At 30.9% G+C, this 17826-nt stretch overlaps 1 protein-coding gene across 1 annotated transcript in view; it reads left to right on the top strand.

Annotated features, from left to right (window-relative positions):
- The window catches only part of DGKB (diacylglycerol kinase, beta 90kDa), a 554412-nt gene that overhangs the window by 271278 nt on the left and 265308 nt on the right, over window positions 1–17826 (top strand). Inside the window, exon 21 of the mRNA XM_004676734.1 lies at window positions 9355–9419. Within this exon, the coding sequence (XP_004676791.1) occupies window positions 9355–9419 (65 nt within the window). The remainder of the gene's footprint in view (window positions 1–9354; window positions 9420–17826) is intronic.

The following is a 17826-nucleotide window of genomic DNA, read 5'->3' as shown; positions in this document are numbered from 1 at the left end:
GGGGCAGGCGGGAATCGAACTCATGCGGAAGTGGCTTCAGATTCTCAGTGCTGTGCTTTAACCCGCTGCGCCACCAGGGAGGGCCAGCCTTTAAATCTTTTAATCAAAAGAAGCACTTTGAGAGAAATTTACTATTTTTCATTCAATAAAAACAAATGACAAATTTGCTAAGCCAAACACAATTGCCCTTAAGAGAGCTTGCTAATCATAAAAATCATATAGTGTGGTTATAGTTACAGTGACAGGAAATTTATTCTTTCTACAAGTTTGTTCACAGGTTTTAAGGTTAATGTGATAAAACTGTTCTGAAAGTTTTTTGGCAGTGCTAATATGGAATCTGCAACTAACAACAGAGGGGTAATTGTGGCTTAGATTTCTTCTTGAAAATTCTCTGAGTATTCTTTAAGATCAGTTAGATATTCCAGTAACCTAAAATAGTCAGCCTGGTTTTGAATGAAATATATATAAACAACAGCAATTGCAGTAAGAGTATTAAAATATAAGTAAAAATTGTCTCATTTGTCTACATAACTTTAGTTATAGATTTTCTGTTTTAAAATTTAAACTCATATTAGTCGTGTTTATATTTGCTTTTGTCAGGAGGGAGTATTTTACCTCTTTCCCACAGTTTTCTTCTGACTGGCCTGATAGTCAAATTAACACAAAACAGAGTAAAAGGAGGAAAACAACAATACAAATTTCACATATATGGTGGCAGCAGAGGTATGGACTCTATAGAAATAACCAGACCACTTTGCTTTTATGCAAAGGACTAAGAAGAATAGTGGTAGAATGATAAAATAGCAAAACTGTTTACATACATAGTCTTTCATCCTATCTGGTGTTAAGGCTGTCTTCTACCCTTCAATAGGAAAGGTATTTTTTCATGTGAAGAATTCATCTCATACTTGCAAGGAGAAAGGAGTGTTACAGTGTCCTTTTGGAAATGGTTGATCCTTAAGTAAATTTAGTTCAAAGTAATTAGTATTCCATGGTGACACCTTTTTGGGTCAGCCTGTTCTGAACTCTAGCCCCTTTTATCCACAACAATAGCTTACTTACTAAAGATAATTTTTTAAATAACTGTGTCTTTTTCTGTAAAATGGTGATTAAGGGATCATAATAACAAATTAGAGGTAGTGATAATGATTAACTCAAATTTCAGAGCAAAGTTCCTAAAATTTACTTGTGGATTACCACATAGACTTCTATTCTTGCTCCCTTCGTATTTATTTTATAGGGATTAGCCATATTCCAAACCTGTCAATAGGCCTATATTATAGATAAAATCCTCCTTGAGCTAGCATTTGCTAGTTTGAAAATATTTGCGTGAATTTTAATCTTAAAATTCCTCACTTTTTGGGTTTACTCCTTAATCTACCATATGTGCACTGTATAACTATGAAAAATCCATAATGTTTGAACACCAAAGGATAACTGTCCTGAATTATTCATCTAGTGTGTAATGGAATCTGTATAACTTGGTATACAAAGCCAAATAATATGAATCTCAAAAATATGATATATTTCAATAGCAATCAGAGCTAATGTGAATTAGCTTGCTAGATAGATGTCACACACTGATTCATTTCCAGGTATTAAACTATCATATCTTCAAGAAAACTGGGAACTATTAACATTACACCTATTGTAAATATAAGAAAATAAAAGCACTGAGAGTCTAAGCAAAATTCTCAAAGTCAAAGATAGAGCTTATTTTGTAGTGATGTCTTGAAGTCAGAGTCCAAGATCTTAAATTTAACTTCACTTTTATGATGATTGTTAGTAAGTACCTACTTATTACTACAAATAACAATGTGTACATTTTTGCATTCATTTAGTCAACCAAAATTTGAGTCATTAGTCTCTGCCAGGCTGTCTTTGATTTCTGTGATGTAGAAATGAATAAAACAGAAAAAAATAATCCTACTCATTGACCTCACAAGGAACTTGAGAAAAATATTAAGTAAATTAAAGTAAAATGACTAGAATATCATATTAGTATGCTATATATATATATATATATATATACCACACACATGCACACATACATACACACAGATATATTTATGTACATATCTAAAACTTGTTAATTGGGATGAAAAAGAAGGAATGGAGAAAAAGTAAATACAGTATAATTTGATGAATCTTTTCTATGCATGATAAAAACAATACTGCAAAATACAAGTTAGCATTATGCATAACTGTAATATACCAGGCTCTCTTATTAAATTAAAATATGTAAAATATATGCCAGCTTTTCCATTTGGCATTTTTGTGAATGTAATTTGTAAAACAATAAGACATGAAAAAAGGAATTAGAGTGTGGGATGTCTGAAAGGAGGTAGAACAAGTGCCATTATTTGTATATGTATATGTATATGTATATGTATATGTATATGTATATGTCTGTCTTCCCAGAAAAGCGAATCAACTGAAAGTAACAATATACAGTAATTGAATTATAAAGTGGCTGGTTAAAGACTAATAAAGAATAGTCAACTGTTTTCTATAGAAACTATCACAACTGAAAGCTAATTTAAAAAGAAAAAGTTCAGAAAATACAAATATAAGGGAACCATCTATGAAATTAATATTTATGATGAAGTTAATGGGAGGGAGACTTTGGATCATACAAAAATGATATGAGAATACATCTTTAGTGGAGTAATAGATTTTTCTAAAAGCTAGTAGTAACATTAAAATAATTCTATTCTAAAATAAATTATATCCAGTATCAATACCAAAAGATTTTGACATGTATACTCAAAGCATCACAAAAGCTAAAAATGATATTAAATCTACCTGAAAATGTAAATCTGCTAAATAGCCAATAAATTTCAAAACAGGGTGAAATAAATGAGGAAGGTGACTGCACCTTCACCAGGTATGAAAATTTATTGCAGATGAGCACAACTGTCCTGAATTACTTGTGTAGTATCTTAGAGAATTTATATAACTCGGTATATAAAACCAAATAATATGAATATCAAAAATATAATATATTTCAATAGCAATCAGGAATGTATATGCATTATATATATATATTAAATATACATGTATTACATATATTAAAATCATTTTACTCTAGATAGAGTATACCCTATTAATAGATATTAAGGTGAAAATTTATAATCAGTTGTATCTTTCAAACATAATAGAAAAATAAAATATTGGAAAAATAGTAACAATGTACATGGAACATATTTTGGCAAAAACTAGGGAAGACTTCTACTTTGTTACTAATTATAAAATGTTTCAAATTTTACACTGAAAATATGAAATCATAAGGGCAGTAACATTCAAAAAGTATTGTTATACTTAAATCTGGAGTAAAGAAGGATCTTTCTAAGCGTTACTTAAATCTTAGAAAAATAGGTTGCTATAGCAGAAATTAAAATCTAGTGAAAAATATTGGAAAGTATTTGCACTATATGACTTTTTTAATGCTGGCAAAGTGCACAAAAACCTTGGTTCTGGAAGCAATACCTGTATTCAACTATTACTTCCATAGGTTTTTTTTTTCCTGTTTAATCTAAAATGTTTCTAAATTTTGTAAGTTCAGTATGTTAGTTCATAAATTGTACAGAATGATAGATATCTCATAAAATTCATGTGAGGATTAGACATGCTACGTGTAAAGTTCTTAAAGTGGTACTTTAATCTTAACATTGGTAAACATTTAATATTAATTAAAATCATCACTGTAATTATATAAATAAACATGATTTGAATAACTTTTTTTTTTTAAAGATTTATTTACTTATTCATACAGAACTGGGGTACAGGCCAGAGGCTCAGGGGCAGTGAGAGGCTTCACCAGAGACAGACTGGGGAGCAGAACAGGCAGATCGACGAAGTACACTGCTGAGGGAAGCAGTGGGCGGGTCAGGAGAGGTCTGGCTCGCCATGTGGTCTCCTCCCGGGTAGGAGGCAGGCGGGAATCGAACTCATGCGGAAGTGGCTTCAGATTCTCAGTGCTGTGCTTTAACCCGCTGCGCCACCAGGGAGGGCCGATTTGAATAACTTTTAATGAAAAAGAGCTTGAATAGGTAGTTAACAAAAGAAGAAATACCGACAAAGTATATGGGCTGTTTTCAAACAGTCAATTTCAACCAACAGTAAGACAAGTTTATGTAAAAAAAAAAAAAGTAAGCTAGCTTTTTAGCTTACTAAATTCAGCAATTAACAATTTATTTATGTCTACTCAAAGTGACAGACACTGTGGGAATGTTTTATGTTTACTGTGGTATGGTAGATGTTTGAACCTATACTTCTAGAGCATATACAGTGTAGTATACCAACATTCCCTCAATAAAATTAGTATGATTAAAAGTCTTTAGAAGTTATTTTTTCACATATTAAAGAAATGTCTGAGCTATATTTATAAGAGAAAACATGTTCTGCATTTTATATAATACGAACCTATGTTTGTCAATTCACTTAAATGCATAAAAAACATTCATACGAAGAAGTTGTAGATATATGTGTAGATATATGTGCATGTCTACATTTTGCATTCCTACTCCTGCACAAACATCTATACACATTTATACTTCTTTATAAAGTGTATGATAAAAGGATTGAGATTCTTTTAGAGACGTTACATGGGTGAATTAGGGACAGTCACTTTTTATTTTGTGTCCTTTTATATATATTGATTTTTAAATTACTTTTATTCAAATTACACTTTAATAAAATGATATAATCAGGCTGAAAGCTTAAATTTCTTTTAGTGAGATACTAAGCATGTCTTCTTGTGGAGAAAATTGATAGAAAAGGGAATCCTTTTAAACCACTGAGATGCATGGGTAAGTGTGGGGGAAAGCGTAACTATTACTAGAAATATTACTAGAAAGTGCTGGAACTGTTGAGTAGCATAACTGAGAAATAAACTAAGAAAATAAATTGTGGTAAATCTGAAAACATTTATTAAGTAAGAAAGGACTTTCAAATTTTGTAGTTTCATCAGTATTTCACATTGCTTTGGTAAAGCAGATGGTGCTGTTTCATAAGGTTAAAACTCCAAGCAAATGTATTACATTTTCATTAAAATGGTAAAATTAAGACTGCCCAAAGTTAGTGTGGATGTGGAGCACTACTGTTAGTCATGCAAATGATATATTTATTTTGAAAAGTAATTTGATTTTTTTAATAAATTTTACACTTTCCATACAACTCAGCAATCACATTTCTAGATACTTGTCCAAGAGATAGTATCTATTTCTACAAAAAAAAAATGTCTTCAAAAGTTCATAACAACTTTATTCATAATTGTTCAATGCCACATGACAGCAAATTGTGAATAAATTCAACTGGTGTATATATACGCAATAGAATAATACTTAGCAATGAAAAAGAACAAGTAGCTGATAGTGAAGCAAGGCTGAGTATCCAAAGCATCCAAAGAGTAAGGAAGATGCATGTGAAAAAATTTAAATTTTAAATACATGCAAGGAAAATTTAGAAAAGCAAATTACAGTAACAGAATACAGATCAGTGACTTTTAAAAATGTAGGGAACATAGATTATGGTTATAAATGTTAAGGTTACTAGAGAACTTGATGGGAAATTTCTGTATGTGTTTGTTAAGGTTATTATCTTGTACCAATGTCAAACTTCTTTAAATTGTACATTTTTTTTTAAAGATTTACTTATTTATGCCTACGGAACAGGGGTACAGGCCAGAGGTGCAAGTGCGGTGAGAGGCTTCACCAGGGACAGAGTGGGGAGCAGAACAGGCAGATCTTCGAAGTACACTGCTGAGGGGAGCAACGGGCGGGTCAGGACGGGTCTGCTGCACCATGTTGGTCACTTCCAGGGCAGGCAGGAATCAAACTCATGCAGAAGTGGCTTTAGCTTCTTAGTGCTGTGCTTTAACCCACTGCACCACCAGGAAGGGGCCTAAATTGTACTTTTGAAGTTGTTAGTTTTATTGTATAAAGACCTGAAAATTTCAGTCAGAAAATTTAATAAAATATTCAATAATGGAAAAAATCAGAAGCTTTTGTAAGCTTTTATTGAGTTACAGGTATTTAAAAAACTTTCTGTACAGAGAGATCTTGTAACATGTCCAGATACAAATAGAAATTGAATAAATATTGAAAACTCATGTAGTACACAGATTTAATTTTAAATTTTATAGATAGAATCATATTTTGAAATAACTTTTAATGAAGCTCATTTATGGTTGACTGTTTATATTCCTATTCTGAAATTAATAAGGAATTTAACTTGTAATAATATATACCTTTGATAATACCTTTCTATCTAAAAAATTACTTTTTTGCTATTTAAAAGATAAGCATGAGATTTAGCTATTTTACTTTAATGAAGATGAATATATTTTACTTTTATATGATGTTATTATTTAAACTAATAGTATTTTATGCAGTTAGGGAATAATAATCTTTCTGAGAGCCAGTAAATACATATTTCTAATTTACAAAATTTAATCATGTTTAACACCTCCTTTTTCTTTCAAGACAAAATTTGGTATGTGTAGAAAACATGAAAATAACAGCTGTGCAAAATATTCTTAATTGTTACAAAGATTAATCACACACAAAAAAATCAAATGCACTATCCTAAAAAGGGGTTATTACTACTTTACTTATAAGAAAGCTGTAACTCAAAGAAAATAAATACTATGTTCAAAGTCATATATCTTGAAAGTTAGTGTCAGAAGAAAAATTTGTCCATTCTGTGGTATGGAATTGATTCTGGTTTAATTTTCAACTTCTTAAAAAGTCCTGTATAGAGAGATAGAAAGGGCAAAATTCATGTAAGAAGCCAACATTATTTTAGTGTTTTTTTTTTCTTATTTTATCTCACTTTAGAGAATCCTAAATATTCCTAAAGTATGGCTGTTGGATAAGCTTGCAGCCTTTCTAGGTCTCTTTAAAACCTCTTGGGATTCTGCCAAAGGGACAGAATCCCATGGGATTTTCATCTGAATTCTCATCCAAATGAACACCTGCTGTCATTGTCCTTTATCAATCCTGTAGTCAGTGATGCCAGCTCTTTTTTTTTTTTGTGGTGGAACCCATTCAACACAAGGAAAGAGGCATGCCAGTGTTCCTCACTAGTCTTATTTTTCCCTCTCAAAGCTACAGGATCTATTACCCAAGTGTTTTGGAGCTAGAACTAATATTATCTTTCTGACTACTCAGCATTTCTAGTGGCCCAGTCTAACTAAATGGTCTTGTTTTGATCCTCTCCTCTCCTATTTTCTACTCTACTTTCCTCTTTCCTTGTCTCTCTGCTGTTCTTGTTTCCTTGGAAAGGAAGAGATGTGTTAATTACAAAAATTTATGATTATAAAGCAAATTGTACCACACAATCTATTTTTAAAAGCCTCAGTTCTCTGAGTTAGCAGAAACAAATAATTCAAACAGAAGTAAATTCAATGATGGTCTCCCTATGTGAATAACCAATATTGATCATTAATCCTTAGTACTTGATTCATATTTCTTTGCCTTTGTTTAGCTGGTTTGCTGGATGTGTGTATTTAATTATAAGGTATTCCAAATTGATTTTGAATCAGAGTAAGGATAAAGTCAAAATAAATGTTACTTAAAATTAATTAATGTTCATGCCATATAATATACCACAAATAGCCTAGCCCAATTCAGATTTTTCCTGTAATTTTATACCATAATAAGAAAACTTCACATTCTAAAATGTAATATATTTATGACTTATTAGTGAAAAGCTGGTAAAAAAGAAACTCTAACTGGGTCTGAGAATTATTGGACCAATAAAAGTGAATCAACCTGATATTCCTACTTATTAGCAAGCTAGGAAGTTGATTATCTATATAAAATCACATATATGAAAGTTATATCTTAAAATATCAAAACAGAGTGGGTGTTTGGATAACTTTTTTAATACATTGCTTTTTACATGCTACTCTACCTCTTTTTTAGTTTTTGTTGTTCTTTATTTATTTTATGCCATTTAGAAGGTAAAATGTGTGAACAGGAAAAATAACTACGGTGCCATCACAGTTCTGTCTTAGGGGTGTTGGGTAGAAGAAACTCTCTGCCATCTGCAGCGGGCATTGGTCCCTCTCTTGTTGTGCCTCGTGCTTTGTTATGCATGAGTAAGCACATTAGCCTTTCATTTCATTCATTACACTTTTAATCCTTGATTAGTGTTTTCGAAATTCCCTCAAATACACAACTTCTTTATGTCTTTTGTGTTTGATTTTTCTTCTGCTTTTATCTCTACTATGAAACAAAATTAACAGTTAATCACAAAAAATTGCCCCATTTTGCTTTAGATAACTGGTAAATATATTACTTTCTCATTGGAGTGATTAGACATGTGTCAATGGTGAATAAGAGAATATAACTTGCTTAGAATAAAAGGAGCAACTGTGTAAAGTCAGCAAGAATAGTCTCTTGACTATTAAGAATAGACACAATATTCTGTAATAGTCTACCAGTCTCACACATTTAGTATGATATTGTCTCAGTGAAATTCTAAAGAAATCTAAAAGAACAACATTTGTTTTCAGAGCTGTCTCAGAACTAGTTAGACTTGTCACCAATTTGCTGAAACTAAATTTTTTGTCATTGAACAAGATATGTCATATAGTTGCTTGTATAATGGACTGTTAGAAATATATATATTTTACCTGTGATTAATCTTAAAGGACTGGGGCTTCCCTGGTTGCTCAACAGGTTAAAGCATAACACTGTGAAGCTAGCTGCAGCTGCTTCAGCTCTAGTTCAATCCCTGGCCATGGAGGTGACCCATTTGGCACACCAGGCCTCCCGTATCTTGCCCACTGCTCCCCTCAACAGTGTACTTCATCAGTCTGCCTGTTCTGTTCCCCATTCTGTCTCTGGTGATTCCTCTCACCACTCCTGCACCTCTGGCCTGTACCCCAGTTCTGGATGCAAAAATAAATCTTTTTTAAAATATTTTAAAAGACTGGAGGCTTCTATACCTGATCATTTCTTCTCTATCTGTACTTAGTCCATTCTTTCAGATCTTGTGTAATAATATTTTCAATTACTTTTTGACATATATGATTATAATTCCTATCTTAGGCATAGTTGAAGCTTCAGGCCAAACAAGTTACTAAAGGAAAGAATTTTAAATTAAGAGGAAAACAATTCTTAGAAGCAAACATGACATGTAGCCAACGGTAAAATGGTGATATAATTAATGTTTGCACAGATTTTATGTGTAGTACATATTTTTGCCTAATTTCACAATGTCTTCTTGGCAATGCTATTTTCAAGAAAAAGTTAGTTTTATATATATTTTTCTATTTAATCTTTATTTCCATGTAATAATAGGACCATAAACTGTCCTATTTTTCTTTTCTGTTTCTGCTTTTAGGATGCTTCCATTGCACACAGGTTCCACATCATGAGAGAAAAACACCCAGAAAAATTCAATAGTAGGTAAGTGCAATTATAAATATGTTTGTTGTTGATGAATTATGTCCAAAAATTCACTATGTAATTTATAAGACTTTATGTATAATGATTGAATGAGGCTTAATAGGTGTGTATGTAATCTTAAGACAAAATATGTATAAATTAATATTTCCTCAGGTTTAAACAAGAATATAAATATGAAATGCAGTTGAGTCATTTCTATTTCATTATCATGTGTTGAAAAGAAAATTCAAATATAGGGTGTAAGTAATATTCTATTAAGATATCCTGTAAAATTTTACAAGTCTTTGCAAGAGAGATAATTATACTTAGTATCAAGAAAAATATATGCGACTCTGATTTGATAAGGTGAGTGCACATTATATAGATTTAATCTAAGTTCTCTAATATTTGTGCTACCAATTAATGTCAGCCACAACTAAATGGAAAATAAAGGAAAGAAATATCAATGCCACATAAACTACTTTTTATTTTTGAGTAGAACTGGAGTGTAGGCCAGAGGTGACATCTTACTGTGAATGTTACATATCACTAATGTATACTTGGAAAGTATTGTTTAAGTATTTTTTTTCATATTTTGTTACCCAGAACTTGATTTTTTTCAATGTATTGCTATGATAAATGAAAGCTGCTAAAAATATATTTCAAGATAATTTCAGGGTTTACTCAATCACACATTTTACTACTTTATACAAGAATCATTATTGGAAATCATTTAATGATTAGTGATGTCCCATCTGAATTTTCATTAACTTTTTTTTTAAAAGATTTATTTATTTATTCATAGAGAACTGGGGTACAGGCCAGAGATGTGGAGGGTGATAGGATTCACCAGAAACAGAGTGGGGAGCAGAACAGGCAGATGATCAAAGCACACTGCTGAGGGGAGCAGCGGGCGGGCCAGGAGAGGTCTGCCACACCATGTGGTAACCTCCGGGGCAGGCGGGAATCGAACTCATGCGGAAGTGGCTTTAGCTTCTCAGTGCAGTGCTTTAACCCGCTGCGCCACCAGGCAGGGCCCGAATTTTCATTAACTTTTATCTATTCAAATGTTTTAGTAAAACTTATTTCTAAAACCTACCTTAGGTATCACTTTGTGTTCTTTCTAAATGTACAAATTATAAGTTGGGAAGTTATATTACCTACTTTTTCTTTAATACTTCAAACAGGTATAATTTTTGCTGTAAAGTGTCTAATGTGTCTATATGAATATTTACATGTGCACATACTATCTTCAGAAGAATTCACAATACTCTTTTAACACTAGTTTCTTCTGAAAAAGAGAACCAATTCAGCTGTAAGAAGAGAATTAAATGTGTAGAGAGACATATCAATATATTTATGTGATAATCAAAGTTAATAACCTACGTAAGAATGCCAGTGTTATGATTCTCCTTCAAGTGTTAGAAACTAGTGAATTCTGTTCTCTGCAATAATTAAAATTATAACCTTTAATATCTAGATACTCTTTTAATAACAAGGACTCCTATTATTCACACATGCCTACTTATTTTTTTATTATCAATCATACTATTAATTTATGGAATTCCTCACTGCCTAATATGTGTTAGGTTCATTTACACAATGCCTTTATAGTCCCTAATGTTTTTGTGATATAAAAAGTGAATCTTATTAAACTTATTTGTAAGTATAAGGCATAAATAAACCTTATTTAGGAATAGTTTAAAGAGAATATTTCACTCAGAATAGTCAAAATATTAAAAAAAAAAAAAACTAGTACTCCTATTATTCTAGACTGACAGAGGTCACATGCTTTATCTTGAATTCAGAGAATGACATGTATATGGAAGATTTTCAGTGTATTATTGACCAGTTATTTAAAAAGAACAGTCAACCTTAAATATATATTGTCAGGTTGATTCACAGGTACTTTTTCAATCTATCTATTTATAGTTAGTCATCATTTAAAATTATAAAATTTTAGGTAATGCCCTAAACTATAATGTAACATATTCAGTATATGAGTATTTCTAATATTGCTGAGGAAGCATGCCAAATATTATACATAAGGAATTTCATACTTACAAAGGACGTATTTTCAGATTCTACATTAAGACACATTTAACCATCACACTCTCATATTTTCAGGAATTTGCAAATGGATTTTTTTAAGTACTCCTAATAATGGTGTTTTAGATCAGATCTCTTGTCACAGTAAATCATATGTCATTAATATTATCCACTAGCTTGCTCACCTTGAAATTCATTTATATTTTAAAGAACATGATGTTTCTAACATTATCTTAAGGAAATTAATTACCAAAATATATAGTTCTGCTCTCTATTCTTATGACAGAAATTGAAAGAACTGTGAAGGTAATGATTTTTCCGGTACTTAAGAGAGAACTAGTTGAGAGTTTTAGATCGTATTCTTTTCCAAATTTCTGTGTAAATCTAAGTTAACTGTTAAAAGGAAGTAAAGTATGCTACCCAACATTATGATTTTTGAGATACTCTTGTCAAGCTGAATTTTAATTAATGTTCCAGTCTTTTAGACTCAAAACAAAATATGCCTTAAATTATTTATGCTAGTATTATTTAAAAACATTTTAATAAATATGGTTTTGGTATTTAAATGTATATATGTAACTTACTATTTACTATCATACTTCCATTCTTATATTTCTGATACATTATAACAAAAACACATCTAGTTTAATTTTCATATAATATTTTAAATTTCTTATTTTTATTAAAACATATTAATTATTTGACATAAGGTTCAAAATATGCATCAATTTAAAGTGATAAATGGTTACATAATTTTGAGAAAAAATTTTAAAAAATCTTTAATTCTATGAGATTAAACATACAGCACCTATAAAGACTTATAGTAATATACAAGATGTAGCTATACTTTAAAAAAAAAAAAGGTATTAGTGGTTTTATAAAGATTCCTTATTACTACAGTCACAGCATATTTTAAAAGAACCAATTAAAATCCATCATATACAGTGTTTAATAACATTTGCTAGTAAACACTGATGACAATACCCCTTAGAGATCCTATGTCATTATTTTCACACTGGTTCTTTAAAGTGCTGATCTCTAACTCCCTAAGACCCTTGCTCAGAGCTATGTGCTTCATTCCTTTACTACTTACAGCTTTTTATGAAAAAACAAACAAACAAAAACTACAACTACAAAGTTGAAATCAGTGTGTGTGTATAAATAAGACAGTTTTATTCAGATTCTGAGTAGTCACATAGATTGTCAGAACATCTTTGCTTCCAATTATTTGCAGAAAAAAATATGATAAATAGATATATCACAGTGATAATCTAATATTACTACTAATAAGCATCTCTAATTTTATATAAAGTACCTATGCTTTCCAAATTATTCAAGAAATTAATACCTACATGTAATTAGAAAATTTGCCTATGCCTCTAAAGTCATACTAATTACATGGAGTGATTCTTGATTTTTTTTCCTCTCGGAGAGATCATGCAATGAGTTATTTTTTTCTTTGTTTTTGGGACTTCAGTATTATACAGTATATGGAACATAATGTGCATTCAATATGTATTTGCTAAAAACATTCAATAAATTATTACTGAGTGTTATACTTGTCCTCCAAATATCATGCAATTTTTATAGTTTGTGCTTCTTACGGTGCTAGAAATAGAATAGAGAAAAAGCATAGTTAAACTGCCAATAGAATAAGTCTTAATTTTAAATAACTGTTCTTAAGGTACTTATAATGTCTGTAGGTTGGTTTTGTTTGTTTGTTTTAATTTATAGAAATTTCCAAAGACCCCAGGATTGTAAACAAATACTAACTTTATAGTGAATACAGTGAATGTTTTACTAATAAACAATAAAAACATATATTAATTAGCACTTATTATCAATTTTGTAGGTTAATGATATATGACTATGATGAATATTTGTATGTTGATGACATTTAACTGAAGTTTGAGTATAAAATAGTACTTTGTTTTATGCATTATTGCTTTGTAAGTTTCAAATCATGAAGCTAATCTAAAGACAATAAAACAAAATTGTGAATAAACTATAATAACGAAGAGACATTTTACTAATGCAGACATTTCATTGGTCAAAATAGCACATAAAATAGTTTTACTAAATTTGAAGTACTAGCTTAACACCTGGTATTCTTTATTTTAAACTGCACATGCATATATATGCAAGAATAATGGAGCAGAATATTGTGCATTTTTATCTAGGCAGAAAAAGATTCATCTGAATTTTTAGAATAAAATGTGAAATTAAAAGTAAAATTATTTTCAAGCATGATAAAAAATTTGCCACATCTTAAGTAGATATCTTTATTTTTCCTCTGAGTCCAATAAAATAAATTTTCCAATTTTCAAAAGCAGTATTCAGACTCTATGGTGATAATATTCATACTTATTTTTCTTCACATATGATAGGATTTCAAAAATACATGTATAATAAAAGCCAGTGGAAAATTACCTTTCAGTGAATTTTATGGTATAGTCTCATATATATTTACACAAATTTTTCAGTCAGTCATGATATAACAAATGCTACTGATTTTCCACTAAATATTTGCAGTATTTATAGTTACATTTCCACTTATGGGAAATTTTCTTTCACTTTTGAAATTATAGAAGGTAAATTTTTCTATCATATGCTGACTTTCACTCATAATTTTTTTTAATATGTCCAGGAATTATTTTTACATCATTATATTCACATCCATTAAAACAGTGAAACTAAAGGCAGATGGTGTCTGCATGCCATTGTAAAAGCAGTTTGGCCTCACTTTTGCATTGACTAGTCAAGACAATTTCATTATTGTTCAGTGAAGTGTTTTTTCTTTTTAAAAATGAAGAGTTATGTTTTAATATAACTTCTATTTCTGTAAATGGTAGCACATTTTCAACTCTATAAACCAGTAAGAGAAATAGTACCGAAAGTTAAATATTTGTCTTTTTTAATATTTTGAATAAAATCTGTACTCATTGGAAATGGTAGGCCCGCATAGTATACTGTGGGACAAAATTATGCACTGAGGAGGGAATCCCCATATTTTATTTTTATGTCTCCATATTCTATATATACCTAATCACCTTCAGTCTGCTTTTAATAAACAAGTTCATTTTTCATTCTCACTTAGAGTGACTACTGAGTTATATCCTTTTTGAATTTCTCTGTGCAAGCATTATTACTCAGCTTTTCCAGATCACTCAACTGTTATCTGTGGATAAGCCATATAGTGCACAAATATGATGATAGATAATATATAGATTTATAGGCAAGATTTATATTTGGGACATGCATGTATATTATGGGCATGCATGTATATTTTGGGGAGTATTATTTTTCTTATATTCATGTCCACTTTTCATAATTAAATAGTCTTACTATACATGTGTTTCTAATGTAAGAATTTAAAAATAATTTACTAACTGTTGTTCATATATTTTGGTTTCTATGTTGAAACTCACTTAAATATTTTATCTAAGTAGGTAGAGTCATGTGTGGCTAAAGTATCAGAACTTTGTCCTCACTGATAAAATAGACTGGATTTATGTGATGCTTCCTTCATCATTCCCTGGTACCATTAAATCAGTATGCTTATTTTTGTATCAGGCTGTACCTATCAAACCTGTAAGACAGCTTTTGCAGATAGAGTAACTAAGAAGTAGAGGATAAATAAAGATTCAATAACTTCTCTTATTTGCCTCTTACTTTAACCCTTCCTTCATTCTCTTCAGATTTTTTATTCTCTCTTATTATTCCTATTAACGTTTGCCATACAAGTCTAGAAATGTTTTGGGAGTTTAAATAAAATATTACCGAAGCCTATTTATTTGGTTGAGTCTATTGCAGACATTTAATAAGGGACCTTTTTTAATAATGGGTATCCAATTAGTGAATATTTTGAATCTCTAAAACAAAAAAGGAAACTAAATTTGGGACTAGAGAGACCTCAAGTGGTATAGGATCTGCAGAAGAATATAAACTAGGAAAATGCTTATAGTACAGAAGGAAGTATATTTTCTATAACTCTACATAAAGGTGATCATCAATTTCCAAAGAGTTTGTAATGAAGTAAGGTTTACTTATCTACTTGTGATTTAGCTGAATGGATAACATTATTCTAGTTTCTGTTTATAAGATATGTATGTTTTATTAATATTTCCTTACAAGTAATCTATTTTGTTTTTTGAATTTGCCTTTCTACTCCTAATATCTGTGGTTTTGCTTTGCATGAATTTGTATGTTTCTGCAAAAATAGAAACTTACAAATTCACACTCATATGTATAAAATACCAAATTAAGAAATCAGATTTATAAAGTCACAGTAGTTAAAAAGATTTATAAAGTCACAGTAGTTAATTCAGAGGTGTACACACACACATGCACACAAGAATGATCCAAGATAGAATCTTCTTATATAGGGAAGAATATTATATATTAAGATAAAGCTTAATAGGAATATTTCTACTCATTATTATAGATTATATGCCTACATGAAATCTTTTAAAAGTATTTTTAAAGTGAAATGCTAAAGCATTCTCTTTTCTCGACCTATTGTTCAGTTTCTCTATATTCCACATATCCTTGAAACCATCCAATATTTATCTTTTTTTCCTTCTCGCTTATTTCGCTTAGCATGATCCAAACACAGATCTGAGGCATACAGCAAGGGAGGGGGCCGAGGGAAGTCAAAACAGAGGAGGGAAGGGCACAGGGGACTGTCCTGGTGGGTCATGGGTGCTCTGCTGGTGGGAGATCTACAAGGCCTATACCTGAGGGGAGAAATCAGATTATGCAAAAAGTGAAACACATATAAGAAAATAAATTAAAAATAAACACTGATGAAAATTATTTCTTATACTTTACAGGTTGACAGTGGATAATATAAATTTTAAATATCTATAATATCATTTAATCCATTGAAAAATGACATCAATTTTAAGGAAAAAAAAGGCAAGTTTAAATAGCAGTTAAGGTTGTTGCTTCTAAGAACTCTCCCCAATTTGTTGAGTTTTTATGTAGTCCCCATATCGTATGTGTTCATGCTTACTCCCTTGTTTAGCATTGGTATCTCTGTGACAAGAATAAGTCTGCCCTGGGAACTGAAGGGATATGCTAAACTAATGAGACAGTGGACAGCTGACTTTTGGAACTTCTTGTGACTCTGACCAGTGTCAGTGACAGAATATTTTTATTTGGTGTTCATGGATAATCTGTAGACGAACATCTGGAATTGATAACAGAGTTGAATTGTTCCGCTTTTTAATACAGATTGTTTTATTAGTAGTTGATATAATTTTAAATATCAAATTTAAATTATCTAGATGCTTTAGGATTTACTCTACCAATAGTATGTTTTCAGGTTTTTCTAGAATAGAATCAGCTGATTCATGGTATACATTATCCCTGGACACAATTTTTGAGAGCCCTTGTCATCCCATTTCTTTACAGGACGTAAGTGTAAAGTGAAGACTATGTTGAACTCTTTGCAAAGAGGTTAATCACCTCATTATAAGGTAATTGTACCTAGAAAGTAATCCTTTGGCAGGGCTAATTGGAACTAATTAGATGTTCTCCAAGGCTTATTGCTCCACCTACAAGCAATAGTTACAAATGCTTTTCCTTTTGGAATATATGTCATTACATGGCTATGTTCACCTTTATTTTCTGACTAAACAAAATTAATTTCCTATATACTAACCTTGAGTGATTGATCACTTTAAAAAATAGATTCCCTCACAGACATTTTTCTTTGAAGAGAAAATGGGTATTCTCACAGAGACAATATTTGAAGTTTGTGTTTTCTGCTTTGTGTTTCTACATAAGCAATGTTTTCCAAGGAAAGGAGAGTAAAAAATACATGACTCCCAACTACTAATTGGAAATGAAAGAGGGACCATTACTATTAATGACATGGACATTAAGGAAATAATAGGAGAAAACTATTGAAATTAAGTAGTGGGTTTTTTTTTTTTTTTTTTTTTTTTTAAGGTTTATTTGTGCATACAGAACTGGGGTATAGGCCAGAGGTGCAGGGTTGGTGAGAGGATTCACTAGAGACAGAGTAGGGAGCAAACAGGCAGATCAACGAAGTACACTGCTGAGGGGAGCAGTGGGCGGGTCAGGAGAGGTCTGCCGCACTGTGTGGGTCACCTCCAGGGCTGGAATCGAACTCATGCTGAAGTAGCTTTAGCTTCTTAGAGCTGTGCTTTAACCTGCTGCACCACCAGGGAGAGCCAACTACTGATTTTATTAAAGCAACCTTCGTATGTTGATGTGTACCATCCCTAAAATAGAAACAAAATAATTTTCATTGGAATACATTTTTGAAGATAGATGGAAAGAAGTGCACAGCTTTGATATATTATGGATTTTTTATTTTAAGCTATCAGGAGTGTGTTTTTCTTACCATCAT

The sequence above is a fragment of the Condylura cristata genome, unplaced genomic scaffold (assembly GCF_000260355.1).
Source record: "Condylura cristata isolate star-nosed mole 26May11 unplaced genomic scaffold, ConCri1.0 scaffold00005, whole genome shotgun sequence".
Classification (NCBI taxonomy): Eukaryota; Metazoa; Chordata; class Mammalia; order Eulipotyphla; family Talpidae; genus Condylura; species Condylura cristata.
The sequence above is the reverse complement of the archived record's forward strand: the minus strand, read 5'-3'. Positions and strand labels throughout refer to the sequence as shown.